General features: G+C 52.5%; 1 protein-coding gene across 1 annotated transcript in view; it reads right to left on the reverse strand.

Annotated features, from left to right (window-relative positions):
* LOC104467292 (astrotactin-2-like) overlaps positions 1 to 14,454 on the reverse strand; it is a 92,780-nt gene that overhangs the window by 1,074 nt on the left and 77,252 nt on the right. The window contains exons 4-5 of the mRNA XM_010081023.1: positions 8,024 to 8,124; positions 6,547 to 6,730 (exon numbers count right to left, since the gene is read on the reverse strand). Coding sequence (XP_010079325.1) covers positions 6,547 to 6,730; positions 8,024 to 8,124 — 285 coding nt within the window. The remainder of the gene's footprint in view (positions 1 to 6,546; positions 6,731 to 8,023; positions 8,125 to 14,454) is intronic.

The raw sequence follows: 14,454 nt of genomic DNA on the forward strand, positions 1-14,454 counted from the left end.
AGACAGGAGGTGCTTCAGCCTCTGACCATCTTTGTGGCCTCCTCTGGCCCCGCTCCAACAGGTCCATCTGTTTTTTATGCTGCGGTATCTATCTCACAGCACCAGGTCTACAGAGCTGGCGGTACCTCTGGTCTGACACCCTTGAGCAGCTCAGGTGCCCTGGGGACACTGTCTGCCCCTTGCGAGTTGGTCACCACCACCACCACATGCTCCTGGCAGGCTCCAGCACACGTGCCAGCCCCATACACCCCAGTGAGACCCCCAGCACCCCCCTGCTCCTGACCAATGAGCCCAGTCCTCCCTTTCCTGTTTTCCCAAGTCTCCAGGAGGCAAATGGCCCAGAAGGACTGGCACTAGAAGAACGAGGAATAAAAGCACACCACATAAAGACAGAACAAAATAAACCTGTAAGAAACCAAGAATCCCCTCATGGGAGTCTGCAAAGTGCTAAATCAAACAAAGGGAGGGGAAGAGAGTTTGCTTCAGTGGTCTGAGTCTCAGGATCACAGATTATTTCCTCTCGCTCTGGTGCCACAGAAAAGCTCTGGATTTGGGGCTGGGGGATTTTCAAGTTCCTGCAGGAATGTAAATTCCCAATAATGATATGTCAGGGCAGCACCATCCGTCAGCGAGGCATAAACATGGGGATTATTTGATTATGAAAGCTGAGTGGTGTTGCAGCCTGGGCTGGGAGCTCCCAGTCGGGGAGGAGCACTGGGAGCCCAAGGCAGCCGCACACCCACAGGCACCTGGGGCCGGGATGCTGGGAAGGGCTGGCCAGAGTCACCCCAGCGCCGGAGCAGAGGGTAGAGAAGGTGGCAGGGGACAAGAGGGCATCCTGGCATCCCCAGCCAGCTATGGACCTCTTCCAGCAGAGGGGGAAGGCTGGATGAAAGGCTGTAGGGAACCACTGCTCCTCCACAGCTATAGGGGGAAAACTGCCCCGCTCCTCCCCAGGGTGATGGGCTCAGAGTCAGCTCTCCAGGGGAAGGGAAGAGCAGAAGGGAGTTGGCCCTTCTTGGACAACACCACATGGTATCCATGTATGGATTTAAAGCCAAGCCTGACTAGGCAATTTGAGCCTCGTTAGCTATACACACACATCCATAATAATGATGTCACGGGCTGAGCTGTGCCCAGCTCTGACAGCATACCTCTGCTCATGCTACCTGACCTTCCACAGCGTCTGGTGCTCCCACTGCGCATCAAGACCTGATACACTGCCAAGAGTAGGTCCCCCACTGCTGGACGTCTGCCGCTAAAAAGTTGTGAAATTCTATGATGGTGTTAGATGCTTTCAGTAAAGACTGACTGATTAAAGCTAAGCTCAGCAGCAAGTCAAAGTCTGTAATGACTGCCACTACAGTTAACAAATTTCAGCAAATCAGAGTCAGTGGTACTGGAAGGGACCAAAATGTGTCATCTGTGTCATTTCCTTGCTAGGATCAACCTGCCCCAATGAATATCTAACCTGTCCTTAAAGCCCAGAGTTGGCAACCCTTCCAGTGCTCACCCATCCTAATGCTGAGATATTAACATCTGTGCTGATCCTTCATTTTTTTCCAGGGAAGGCTGAGCAAGCACAGGACCCATGGGCAGCTTACAGGATGGACTTTTATGTGAGCTGACAGCGCTTGGGGGGAGAGCATGTAGCCAGAATACCCTCCAAAAGGATAGCCACCATCTCTCTATGGCCATAGCTCCAAAAGGGCTATTGCCCCTCCCCTAGCTTGTCCCTGACCAGTTGCTTGAGCTGGCGCAGGTGTCCATGGGGCCAACATGGGCAAGTTGTCCGTCCAAAGGCCAACCAAGCAACCTATAGGGTTTCCCTTAGATCGGTTCTCACTCCAGCTCTCCACAAGGCCTTTCCCAGCCATAGCAAGAGGGCAGTGATGATGAGTGGCCATGACCAGCCCTCAAGACAAACTGCAGCAGTGGGTAACCAGGACTTGGCCCTAACCTACACAAGGGGTGGACTCCCCAGCACACACCTACGCGTGCCTGCTGGCCAAGCTCTTCTCTGCCTCTCCTCCCTTCTCACCACTTAACCTTTCTCCTCCCCTCCAGAGATTTCTTCCCCACCTCTCACTTCTTCCCTGCACAACCTGCTCATTCCTTTGCTTTAATCTCGCTTGGCCTTCTCTACCTTCCCATTTTAATGACTTGTTCCACTAGTCTCCCATGATCTTCTGGATTTTGCTAAAAATTGCCATGTTGTCCTTGCTTCCTGATACAAACTCAGGTCTCTTATTCAGGCAAACATTCCTACATGTGAGGAGCAGCTTGAGGTGGCAAGAATTCCAGGATTCAATCCATCCAGACCTGCTGATGCCACCCATGCTGTGCTCCTCATGGAGCTGGTCTCCACACACCTGCTGCCCCCGCAGTCGTGCTGGGCCATTGGCCCCAGGAAAGTATCGATGTTAAAGGATGGGATGCAGCACACGATGGGTTGGCCCTATGAAGTTGCTGAAAACCCACTGCACCACGGCCAAGAGGAGACAGGGTGATGGGGAAGGAGGGAATCAGGCCCCTCACTTTTGGTGTTGGGTGCCAAAGCCCCAGTTTTGGTGGGTTTCACCACTTTGAGTCATTTATTTTAGTGGGGTAATGAAGTCATGTTTAAATGTTAGATTTAGCTTTCGGCTGTCAGCTGTTCCCTCTTAAAAAAAAATAAGGAGAAAAAAGAGACAGAGAGTGTGAGGGGAGGGGTGAGAGGGACAGAGAGGCTTTCTGGTGAAGGCTGGGTAATAAATTACAGGAGCAGTTCTTGGGCTGCCAATTTAACACCATAAATCAAGCCCTAGGTATTACCCAAGTGCTCCCTGCGGAGGGCTGTCGGGTCAGAACGACCACCTTTTCAAATACTGGAAACGAAATCTTCCTAAATGCTGACCAACCTCATCCCTGCCAGAAACGGTAATTTATTGCCTTATTAAAGGGCAGGAATTGGGCGAGGACAGCAGGGGAGCGAGTGAGGGGGGAGTCACTCTCATGGCTGCCTGTGGCCAGACCCCAAGATCTCAGCCCCCAAGGGAAACAAACCCCTTCCCTCTTGCCCCATAGACCAGATGGGGGGTGCCCCCATGTTGGGGTGAGCCAGGGGTGAACAAACCCCTTCTCTCTTGCCCCATAGCCCAGATGGGGAGTGCCCCCATGTTGGGGTGAGCCAGGGGTGCCCTCCCACCTGCCACGTGCCTGCTGCAAGGGCTATTGTTGGAAGTCGGCACCAGCCAGGGACTGATTCTGGTCTCCGCTCCAGTGATGGATTTAGGAGGTCACAGCCACAGTCGTAAGTGATGAAGAGGGAGACCTAAAAATAGTGACGGTTCTATGTGGCTGTTTCCCTCTGCAGTGTGGTGGGGGAGAGGAAAAGGGGAAGGGGATGGGTGTCTGATGCCAGGGCACTTTCCAAGGGTCGTGCATGAACCAGCAGCCCCACAGCGAGGGAGTAGGGTGCAGTGACGGGACAGGGCACCAAGGTCCCTGGTTGCCAGCCACAGCTCTGCAAGGACGTGACCAAGAGCAGGAGACATGTTGCCTCCTGCTCTGCCCAGCCCCGGGGGTGCTCCCATGGGGATGTTTGCCCCCCAGCTGCACGGGGGACAGTGATCGCTCACCTCAATGGCTGGTGTGGGATGAGAGCATATCTAGAGCCAGCAAAACACAGCCCTGTCTCACTTAGGGGGAAGGCTAAGGGAGAACGAACCAGCATGAAGGAGCAAAGAAGAAATGATACCTGGGTTGGAGGGAAGGATGAGTTTCCCAGGACTGCTGCAGGGAGAGGGTGGCTGCCTGGCTGCTGTGTTCCCATCTGGGGTGATTTTGTCATAAATTCAGATTTTTTTCCACTCTACTGAGAACTGACCTGGGTCTGTCAGACCCTTGTGTGAGAGGACAATGAGTCCGGGACTCGATGGCCTCTTATCACAGCCTCCCATCAGTACATTGCATTCCCCTCGGTACCAGAAGGCAGCTGCTAAGGAGATGCACTTCGTCTCCCGCGTCTGTCTGTCCCGGCTGCCTCCCTGGGTGACTTGCTCGAGCAAAGGAGAGGCTGCGAGCCCTGGGCTGATGCCACATCCTGACTGCGTTGTTGCTGGTAGCCACAAACAGGGACGTGGAAGGAAGACTCTAACTTAATTATTCATCCTGCCTTCTCCTAACAGCCAAGCCCTGTTTGCAGTGGTCACAAGAATCATCCCAAACCAAAAATAAAGTAAGAGAAAATAATAATCTCCCTGTCGCTGTGTCAGGAAGCATTCTTGCTGCACAGATCCAAAGGTCTGAATGCACAGTAGCATTAAACCTCCACTGGTTTAGACAGATTCTTCTGTTTTGTTGGAACAAATTAACTCTGTGAGACTCGCTTGGTGTCTGCAGGAGGAATGGGGGGAGCAGGAAAGGGGTTGTTGTTGCTCAAGGAGACGAGCAGGATGAGGCAAACCAGGTGCCAAGATGCTGCTGACCACAGAAAGTCCTGGTTTAGGGCCACCTATGAGCTAAGTTTTTAATGTCTCCTTAATGTAAACCGTCTGGTTGGGACATCTGGCTGTCAGTGTGTCTTCTCGTGAGCAGCTGTTTGCAGTAACCTGTGGCGTTCATGGAAACTGGGCTCACGAGGGCTCCAGGGTGATGTATTTATTACATGGAGGCAATCCGCTTCCCTCTTGTCGCTCAGTTTTACGAGTGAACATTTACTGCGAAGCTGAGGCTCATCTGATAAACATTTCAAGGTACGAAAATGAATGTCCCCCTGGGAAGGAGAACAGTCCGTCAATTAAAATCGTGTTACGAGATGGCCTCCCCTTGGCAAAACCTCACTCGCCTCCCGCTATGTCAGAGCCTCAGTTTCTGTCCAGGCTCCCTGCGAAGCTGGACGGCTGAGCCTTGCTCTTGTCGAGAACCTGGCACTGCCTGCTGCAGCGTTTATAGACACTTCCCCTTGGTTGCAAGTCACTTATTTCTCCAGTACTGAACAGGGGTATACGAATGCTGCTAGGAGCTCATCTGGCTCAGCGAGGAAGGCAGACAGCAGACAAATCGACCGCTGGCTCCAGATGTAGCTTGGTAGAGAGCTGGGCAATACGGGTGATTTAAATGTCACCTTGTAAATCTCATGGCTTGATGTAGGTATCAGGCTGGATAGCATCCTTCAATAAGTGTGTTGGATCTCAAGTAACGGAGGAAATAAGGATATGTAAGAAGAGGCTGACGGTTCCCAGGGATTTATAGAGAGGAGCAATTGAAAAGGACAAACATGTCTGCAGTGTTATCAAAGGAGAAGGAAGGCAGCAGGAAGGATAAGAGTCGCTCTGTGCCAGAGGCTGACGAACTACCGAAAAAGTTATAACCAAGGTCAACTCTGGAGGAGGGCAAGCCCCAGGCCAGCTTGGATTTACATCCAGGAGGGGTGTAAACTGTTGTGAGGAGCTGGCATTCTAATATTATGGACCCTCAGCCATGTCCAAGAAGGAGACAGGAGCAGAGGGGACAGAAGAAAAATATTTTCGAATTATTCATGGACTGCAAGACTCTGTTCCTCCACCTTCCTCTGCTTCAGCTTCTCAGAGAACAAAATGAGGATTCTGGCTGAGCATGAGGATGCTCTGGACCTGCCCCATCAGGTCCATGCTCTTTTTATGCTGGCAGCCCCAGAGCTGGATGCAGATGTCCAGAGGAATATGGTTACTTCTGAGAATTTCTTGCTGAGAGTTTCCCACGAGGCTGGGTGGCAGTCTGGCCTTTGCTGGGACACTGCCAGGATACTGCCAGCCCCCTGGATGCAATGTAGTCCATGGGCCTGTTATTCTTGAGCTCTGATCTCTTGGAGTCTTACCACCACTTCCACTGCTCACGGGGGGTCTGCAGCTGCAGCCCCTCTGGAAGGTTGCTCTTTATACTCCCAGGAACAATCCTCTCCCAGCCCTCCTCAGAGCATCAAATGTACAGCAAAGATAAAACATTTCATAGAATCATAGAATAGTTTGAGTTGGAAGGGGCCGTGGAGGTCATCTAGTCCAACCCCCCTGCAGTGAGCAGGGACATTGCCCACTAGATCAGGCTGCCAAGAGCCCCATCCAACCTGACCTTGAACGTTTCCAGGGATGGGGCATTTACCACCTCCCTGGGCAACCTGTGCTTTTCTAGCATAAAGCTGTGTATAGGCAACAGATGAGGAGTTGGGTACCCACTGGCATCCTTCACCATGTCCCAGCCCTAATTTCCACCCTTTGCCCCTCAGCCCCCAAGCTTTTCCAACACACTCGGCTCATGTGCCATATCACCCGCCTGGTCAAGGCTGGTTGCGAGATGTCCCACAAACATTCATCCAAAGACCACCCAAGTGCTGAATGTCCCACAAACATTTATCCCAAGACCAACTGGGACCCAGCAGTCCCAGGGGAAGGCAGGACAGCTTGGTGAACACCACGAGGGAACTCCTCCCATCTATGAGGAGAAGGCAACGAAGTTCACTCCCAGTGAACCAAGCAGAGGGGTCTACAGGCGGCGGGGCAGGGGAGGACACAGGGAAAGGACAGGTACCTGGGCCCCAGCTCGTCCTCACTGCGCCAGACAAAGTCTCCAAACTTCTCGTAGTGGGAGTTGTAGTGGTGCTGGACGCGGAAGAGCATGGAAGCGGAGACCTCCATCAGTGTGTTATAGGCTGTCTGCTGCTCCTTCCCGCTGGTGTAGCCGTTGTAGAGGTTGTAGATTTTGTCAGCTATCTCTGGAAAGGATCAGGGGGATGGGATTAACGAACAGCCAGGAGGTGCTAAGGCAGGGGGAGGAGGAGCAAAGCCCTTGGCAGGGCTGGCAGGAGGGGCGGGCATCTGGGAGGGCTGCCAGTCCCTTAAGGCTGCCCGCAAGAGGGTTTAGTGGCCTGGGGAGAATTTAGCAGCTCTTCAGGTTAATCCTGCAGTGAGTGTCCTCCATGAGTGGAGCATCCCCAAAGACTCCAGCCCCAAAGACTCCAGTAATACTCCATGAAGGAATGGGAGAGGGAGAGGAGGAGGGCTGCCAGGACAGGCAGACACAGCTCTGTCCTCCCAGGTGGGGCAGGCCAGCTCTTCCCTAATTCACCAAAACCAAAGCAACCGCACAGCCATGATGCTAAAGGGCAGGAAGAAAATGACACTGTTGACAAGACGGTACTTGAGCCAGATATACAGCACATCGTCATTGTGGGGATCTACTCATCATCACTGTGGGGATCTACTAGAGCAGCTCAGCTGTATTAAACGAGAGGGTGCACTCGCTGCTGTACAAAAGGATCTCTTTTTGGAAATGAAGAATGCACAAAACTCCATTTCCTTCCTTTTCTTTAGTCTCTTGCTTGCTCATTTTTCCTGGGAATGCTCATCAATAACATGGAACAAACCATTAATCAAAACATTCTTTCATGTGCTTTTCAAAATAGAAAGCGAGCAAGAAAGAAAACAGGTAACCCTCCTGTCACTTAGAGGAATCTTTGTGAATTGACAGCAGCCCAACACTGCGGGCATAAGAACAAATGGTCTTGGCTTCAGAAATGGAAAATGCAAATGTGCAAAAAGCGGTCGGACCTTTATCGGTGTTTCTGTTTCAGAACCAAACCAGCTGCCACCAGCATCCTTTGAAACACCTGGAGGTGGCGATGTCCCGTGCTGCTCGCTGTCCTGGCCCAGCAAGGGCTTCCTCTCTCGCTCTAGCAAGAAGAGATCACTGTTTTTTTCCACAGGATGCATGTCAAACGCATGTTATCGGCTCCCACGGCCATGTGTGGGGAAGGATGCCATGGCACTGTGTGGCACAGGACCATGGGTGCCACCAGCTGCCCAGCCAAGGGGACTCGCTACTGGACACTCTTGCAATTTGTCACCCCTCCCCAGATTAATGTCCCTGTGCTCACAGGTGAATTTACAGGAGCCTTCACACCGGGAGGAGGGACTGGAGGGGCTGGAAGGACTACAATGACTAGAGGAAAAGCAAAATCAGAAAAGAATGTCTTTTGTGGTGGAAAATGAGACACCGGAACACTGACCTTCTGCCTTGCTGTCATCTACCAGCGGGCAGGCTGTCCTTAGGGTGACCGTGCTCAGCTCCGAGTGTCTCCCTCGTGTATCCACCGCATAGAGGGTAAATCTGGAAAGCAGGAAAGGAAAGGAGAAAAATGCCTTTATCCCTCAGTCCCACACCACCAGGTTGTTATGGGAACCGCCCTCCACAAGAGCAAGGAAAAATATGGTCCAGGCTCCTATCAGTCAGTTCTGGCACCTCAAGAAGCCATGAGACAATCTCGGGCACTGAGTAGGTGTGCACCCAGGGAAAGGAGGAGGGACAGGGGGACAGGCCACCGCATCCCCACACAGCATCTGCCCAGGTGCGTCTCCTCTCTCCCCACCATCCCTGGGAGCCCTGCAGGGCTGTACCCATCCAACTGCAGAAGGATGCAAACATCTCTGGGGCTGCTTGCACCGATGCAAACAGTATAATGCTGTGGCGTTTGCAAGCCGGGCTCCTCTCCGGCCCTCTGGAGAGCCGAGCAGTAATTCCTGCCGTGAGCGGGCTCTGTGCTGACAAGTGACAGCTCGTACACATCCTGCGAGCAGCCCTTGGGGTTGTTTTCTCCTTCGTTTCCTCACCAGGGTGGGGTTGGTAAAAGGGTGGGAATGAGAATTTCACACTTGAAGCTAATGGAGAGCATCTGACAGTAAAATATGGCTTTTGTGCCGGGTGAGGGATTGAATAAGCAGGCTGTGGCTGCGTGGGACGTCCCGGGATGCTGAGCTCAGAGCCCTGGTCACAGAATATCAAAGCTCCAAAATGAGAATGCTTTTTCGCAGCAGGGGCGACAATCTTCCATCCCCTCTCCCAAAAGGCATTGGTTCATATTTATTCACTTCGAGCCAGGCACGGAAACTTGAGCTGGTTTTGACAAAGTGCAGGAGCTGGCTTGAACCCCTCAGAGGTCTGAGATGCCTCATGGCGGGATACCCAGCTCCCAAGAAATAACCCAGCCCCGCTCCTTATCCCAAGGTAAAACCCAGCAGCTCTTACAAGTAAGTGCAAAGAGGATGATAAACGCAGCTGAAGCTTAAATGGATTGAGACCCCAAGGTATGTTTACTTAAGGAACGGTCCTAACTCCTTAGCATCCTTAACGGGGACAGAAGCAATGCTTCCCGCACACCAGCACCGCCAGCCCCCCTCTCTCCTCCCCGCTGGCCCTGCGCATCCCACCCGCGGCTGATAAGAGCTGACATTTGCACGGTAGCAATTCCCAGCACGGGACATATTCTCTCCGAGCAATTAGCGTGAGTTCCTTAACAATACTTGCTGTCTGAAAGGATGCCAGCAGACTGCCAAGGAACCCACTTGTGTGGAGGGCCAACTCCCAGTTTCACAAAGCTGGGGCATGCAGGGGACGCACACGCTGAGCTCGCCCAAGGAGATGCTATTTAATTCATTGACATGACATCATTTTCCTTAATTTACAAGGAACGCTGCTCAGAGTGGGAGCATCTCAGGAAGGACGTCCGCGCTGTGCAACTTCACAAGTACCACACACAGGCTGTTCTCCCGCTATGATTAAGGGACAGCAGCAGAGCAATAGGGTAATAGCGAATTCAGGGCAGGAGCCTAACTGCAGGGCTTTGCATCCTACCCTGGAGGTGCCACCGACCCTCCTCCTCCTCCCTCCAACAGACGAGGAGTTCAAGGCAAGCAGGGAGACTCCTGCTGTGAGCAGGTCAGGTACATGTCCCTGCAGCTTGGCAGCACAAATCCTCCTCTTTCCAGGTCCAGAAAGCAACAGCAATGGGGGCACCCAGTGCAGGGTGGGAGGATCTCAGGCCCAGCAAGATGAGGAACCCTGCAGCAGGTGAGCTGGGCAGAGCCCCCCATCCTGCTGCCCGTCCAGGTGCTCAGCAGTGGGCAATGCTCTTCAACAATGCTCTTCAACAATGCACAACTGACAAGCAGGTTACTGCTGCGAGCTCATCTCCTTCCCCATCCTGGGATCACTCCCTTAGCCACAGCGGCTGTGGTGTTGCATTTTCCATTTTAAATGGGGGAGCACAGCTAATGTGTAACCTCTGCTCTGCCCGGAGCGGCGCGGTCAGTAAAGCTCCATTAGCTCCAAGGCAATCAGTGTCGGAGCACTTTCCTTGAAAAACAGCAGACTTTTATCAAAACACAATTGTAATATTCGGCAATTAGTGCCCACATCACCTATTCCATCGCCAGCAGGGTCAAGAGGAAGCACCTCTGCTTGGCGGGGTGTTAAAGCACATCCACCCTTCGGGCGATGTTCCAGACCTACGTTGCCCTTAGCCTGCGCCCTTCCCCTCTGCCCAGCACACACAGAAAAAACGTCACTCAGCTGCCAAAGGAAAGAGCATCTGGAGTGGTCAGGCCTGCCTGGGTTAAAAAATGCATCAACAAACAAGCCCTTCATTTCATCATAACTTTTTCAGAAGATATAAGAAAAAAAATCAAAACATCAGAATCAAAGTGATTTTGATCGGGTCAAAAATCCTCTTTTGAAAAAAAAAAAAAAAAAATTTGCTTTACCTCACCTGAAGCCAGTCCTCTTTCAGAAACCTTAGAGGAAGGTTGTTCATTTCCATTCACCCCAAATGAGATGTTTTAGAATCAGCACCAATAAATTCAGCTCGGTGGAAGCTGGCAGCCCCAGCCGTACGCAGAGCCATGCACCTCTCTAGCTCCTTCCAACGAGTGATCTCAGAGGGTTTCAACATTAATTACAGTCCAAAAGATCACCCCAAAGCACAGCAGTATTAATAGCTCTGTTTTATCAATGGTAAACAGAGACATATGGGGTGCAGCATCGCACCCCGGCGAGGCTTGGTGCCATGAGCAGTTTGGAGGCTCAGGAGATGATGGTTTCCAATCTTGTTCTCAAACCACTTGACCACCCAGCCTCTCTGCAGCAAAACACTTTCACGGCCAGTTAATGGCACAGCGCAGAGTGCTGGGGTTGATTTTTTCCTTTTATTCCCAGAAACAGACAATTAAGAGAAGAGAGCGCAAAGATCTGTGGCTCAGTGTAAACCCAGCATTAATGGGCGGCTCATCACCATGCCCAAGAGTAACCTCCGGCAGATGCAGGTGAGGAGCCACCAGCAGGGATGGGACCAGCCAGGGACCCAACAGGGCAGGAGGAGGGTGGCCGGCAGGAGGAGAGGGACCACCGCTGCCTGGGAGGGATGGGAATGGCTGTGCGGCAAATGAGGGGAAAACCGCAGCAAGCACGACCGAGGGAGGGAGTGACACGGAGCATGTGGCCGGCTGGAGTCCAGCTCTGCAACGCCACGTGGAGATCCTCCTGCCACACCTACACCTACGTACAGCATCCCGGGCCAAGGACTGACACAGGCACCATCCCCACTGACGACGACAGAGCTGCACCTAGTTATGCCAAGCCTGATACTGGCCCTTCAGTTAATTTGTAAAAAACAACTGAGGCCAAAGGCTGGTTCTGAGCGTTTTGCCTAAGGCAGAGCATCTCTGGGGTAAAGTCAAAGCATCTCTGGGGTAAAGTCAAAGCCAGGAACGAAAAGGTCCCAGACCCACATTCAGTGCGTGAAACCATGTCAGACAACCTGGGATGCCATATGGCAGCTACGATCTGGCAGAGCCTCCTTCATTACCTGGAGGTGTTTAGCAATAAACTCTCCCTGCGATGTTTCCTCACGTACTCCCCGTGCTTTCCAAAGCAGCTTGGGGCTACCTGCTACCGTCTCACAGCTGATCCTCTTTTTCACCCATGCCCTCAGCAAGATCACACAATCACACAGCACACTTGCTTTCTAGAAATACTCCGATATATTTTGCTTAAGAGGTTCCAAGGAGCATTTCACCGCTGGAAGCACATATGTTCTTGGCAGAGATCAGTCCCTCCATGCCTGGAAATGCTGCCACCTCTGCAGCAAAACACAGCATATGAGGCCCTAACGTAATGCCGCTTCAATGTTCACTACTATGGTCAAACCTACAGGGACCTGAAGGAACTTCTAGAGAGAGATGGAAAGCAACTAACGTGGCTGCATGAAATGTCAACACCACCTTCCTTGTAGGTACCCCATCCAACGTTGGTTGAAGCCTGGATTTTATCGCTAGGCTCAAGATGCTTCTTGGGGGAGGAAGAGAAAGCAGAGTGGGGTGCTGAAGCTTCGGTTCCTGGAATCCAATGGTTGAGGAAGGTTGTCAATTGCATTAAAAAAAAAAAAAAATAGAATAATGTTTCTATCTTTTCTCAATGCAGACAAAAAAGAGAACCCCAAAACCAAAATTCTAAAGGCACGAAACCATAAGGCTGAGAATGAAACCCCAGAAGGTGTTATTTATTTATAGACAACAACATTGGCTCATGTTTTTTTAACTCCATCTCATGATGCTCATGATGTCTGAGTGCTTTGCTCATGATCCTTATTTGCGGGAAGGGAGATAAGGACTTCTGCATCTGACCTTCCTTAGCTTAGCAGCTGATTTCTTTATAACCTACAGAGATACCACAGGTGTTTCTGTTCTGTCTTGTGCGCTGCTCTGCCTGAAGCCTTTGGGCTTGTGCAGCTGCTCAATGAGATGCCGTACCACAAACGAGCTGCCTGGGCTGCAGAGAAAAGGGGCTGAAAATGAGCCCAATAAACACTCCTGCATCTGCCAAACACCCCTGATAAGTAACCCCGTTTCTATGAGGATCTGGCTGCATCCCAAAGCAATGGCAGTGGGGCAAACCCCGGCTGTGCCAATGGGACCCGCATACCACTTAAATGAGGGACAGGGCAGAGATGCTGCTCCAGAGTCCATCATCATGCAGAAACACGGTCTCATGGTTTCCGAAGTGGAGCAAACATAAAATGCTCTTGCCAGTAGGGCTTGACTGGAGCTTGGCTGATCAGCCTCAGCTTGGCACCTTGCTCCTGCAGCCACAAGACTCTGTTTTGCTCCAGGAGCTGGGTGCAGGGCAGACCTGGCTGGTGTCACATGCGATGCGACGGATTCTCTCCCCCCTAGAGCATGGGTACCACTGCCCGTGACACTGAGCATGAAAACACAAATCCTGACCTGGCTGAGGCTGCACCACCTTGGGGTTATGTGCATGTCCTGCCATCACCCTCTGGTTGGTCACGGCTTATCCATGCCCCCCGCACAGCCTGGGGTCTCTGGGCTCACACACAACCAGCACCGCGGCGCTGAGGCTGCTCCAGCGTGCCGACACACACATCACCCCCTGCTCTGCCAGCCCTTCTCGCTTCCTGTTCCAGCTGAAAAACAATTCAGAAGCCTCTGTTTAAAGCCCTCAATGGACCAGCTCTTGGCAATCCCTGCCTGTCCCCTCCCCGGTGATCTCAGCACAGGGACTGGGCACGAGGGACCGAGAGCCAGGGAGGCTGGGGCTGTGCCCGGAGTCAGGCATGCACAGAGCAGAGCAACCAGGAACGGTGCCACAAACACACATGGGTGTGAACACGCTCCTCGCACCCAGCACTGGTGCTCAGGGGACCCACGAGCAAATGCTGTCCTCTCCCAGTTTTTCAGTGTCTTCAGCTCCCAGATGCCAAGGTGAGGGGCTCACTGGAGGCAGCCCGGAGGCGGGGAGGCTGAGGTGGGGTGTGTGTTTCTTTGTTCCAGTACTCACAGCAGAGCGTCAGTCTGGGAGCAGCAGCAGACCTTCATCTCAGCATCGCCTGGCTGCTAAAAACATCAATAAATTTACAAACACAGCTGCCCTGAAAGACTATTCCGACAAGGTGGGGCAGCCCAGGGGTGCTGCAGGGTCGAGCAGAGCTGTGGGTGTTTTACCCCCAGCTGCATGCCATGGGGTGTGCATGGTACCTGGAGTCACTGGGCACTCCCCTACCCCTGTGCCCCCAACCATGGGCTCGTACATCTCCTGCCGAGCCTCCCAGCCGCTTTCATTGACAGTCATGGAGCAGGAGCGGGGCTCGCCTGCCAGCAGCCGTCTGGGCAAGCACGGGAAGGGGTGTGTGTGTTTAGCACAAGCATTCCCCATTCAGAACCCATTACCATTTAAAAAGAAATCAAATCAAAAGCAGCCCATCTACACAAGCCACAGGAACGCAGCTTAGCTTCTTGGTGACTCTGTGATTTGCTATAATTAAGAAAGGTAAATGAGAACAACCTCCCGGTCTCTGCAACAACTACCAAGCAGACAATGAGCAAGGAGTTGGTTTTGGAAGGAAAGGATTTCTTGGTCTATTTGTTGGGCCCTGACTTCGGGCTGATCTCTCATGCCATGTCCATGGTGCCAGATAGGGATGTGGGCTGGTAGCCCGGCATGGTGCTGGCCACTCTGCATCCCTGCCAGAGGCTCTGCTGGAGGCTTGGGATTTGGGCTGAGCTTTACAGCGGACGTCGTCATGCTGTCTCCCCAGGGCTGGCACTGTAAGAAGTATTGCAGCAACCAGATGCTACCGTTAGGGCATCC

This window comes from Pterocles gutturalis, unplaced genomic scaffold (genome assembly GCF_000699245.1).
Source record: "Pterocles gutturalis isolate BGI_N339 unplaced genomic scaffold, ASM69924v1 scaffold639, whole genome shotgun sequence".
Lineage (NCBI taxonomy): Eukaryota > Metazoa > Chordata > Aves > Pterocliformes > Pteroclidae > Pterocles > Pterocles gutturalis.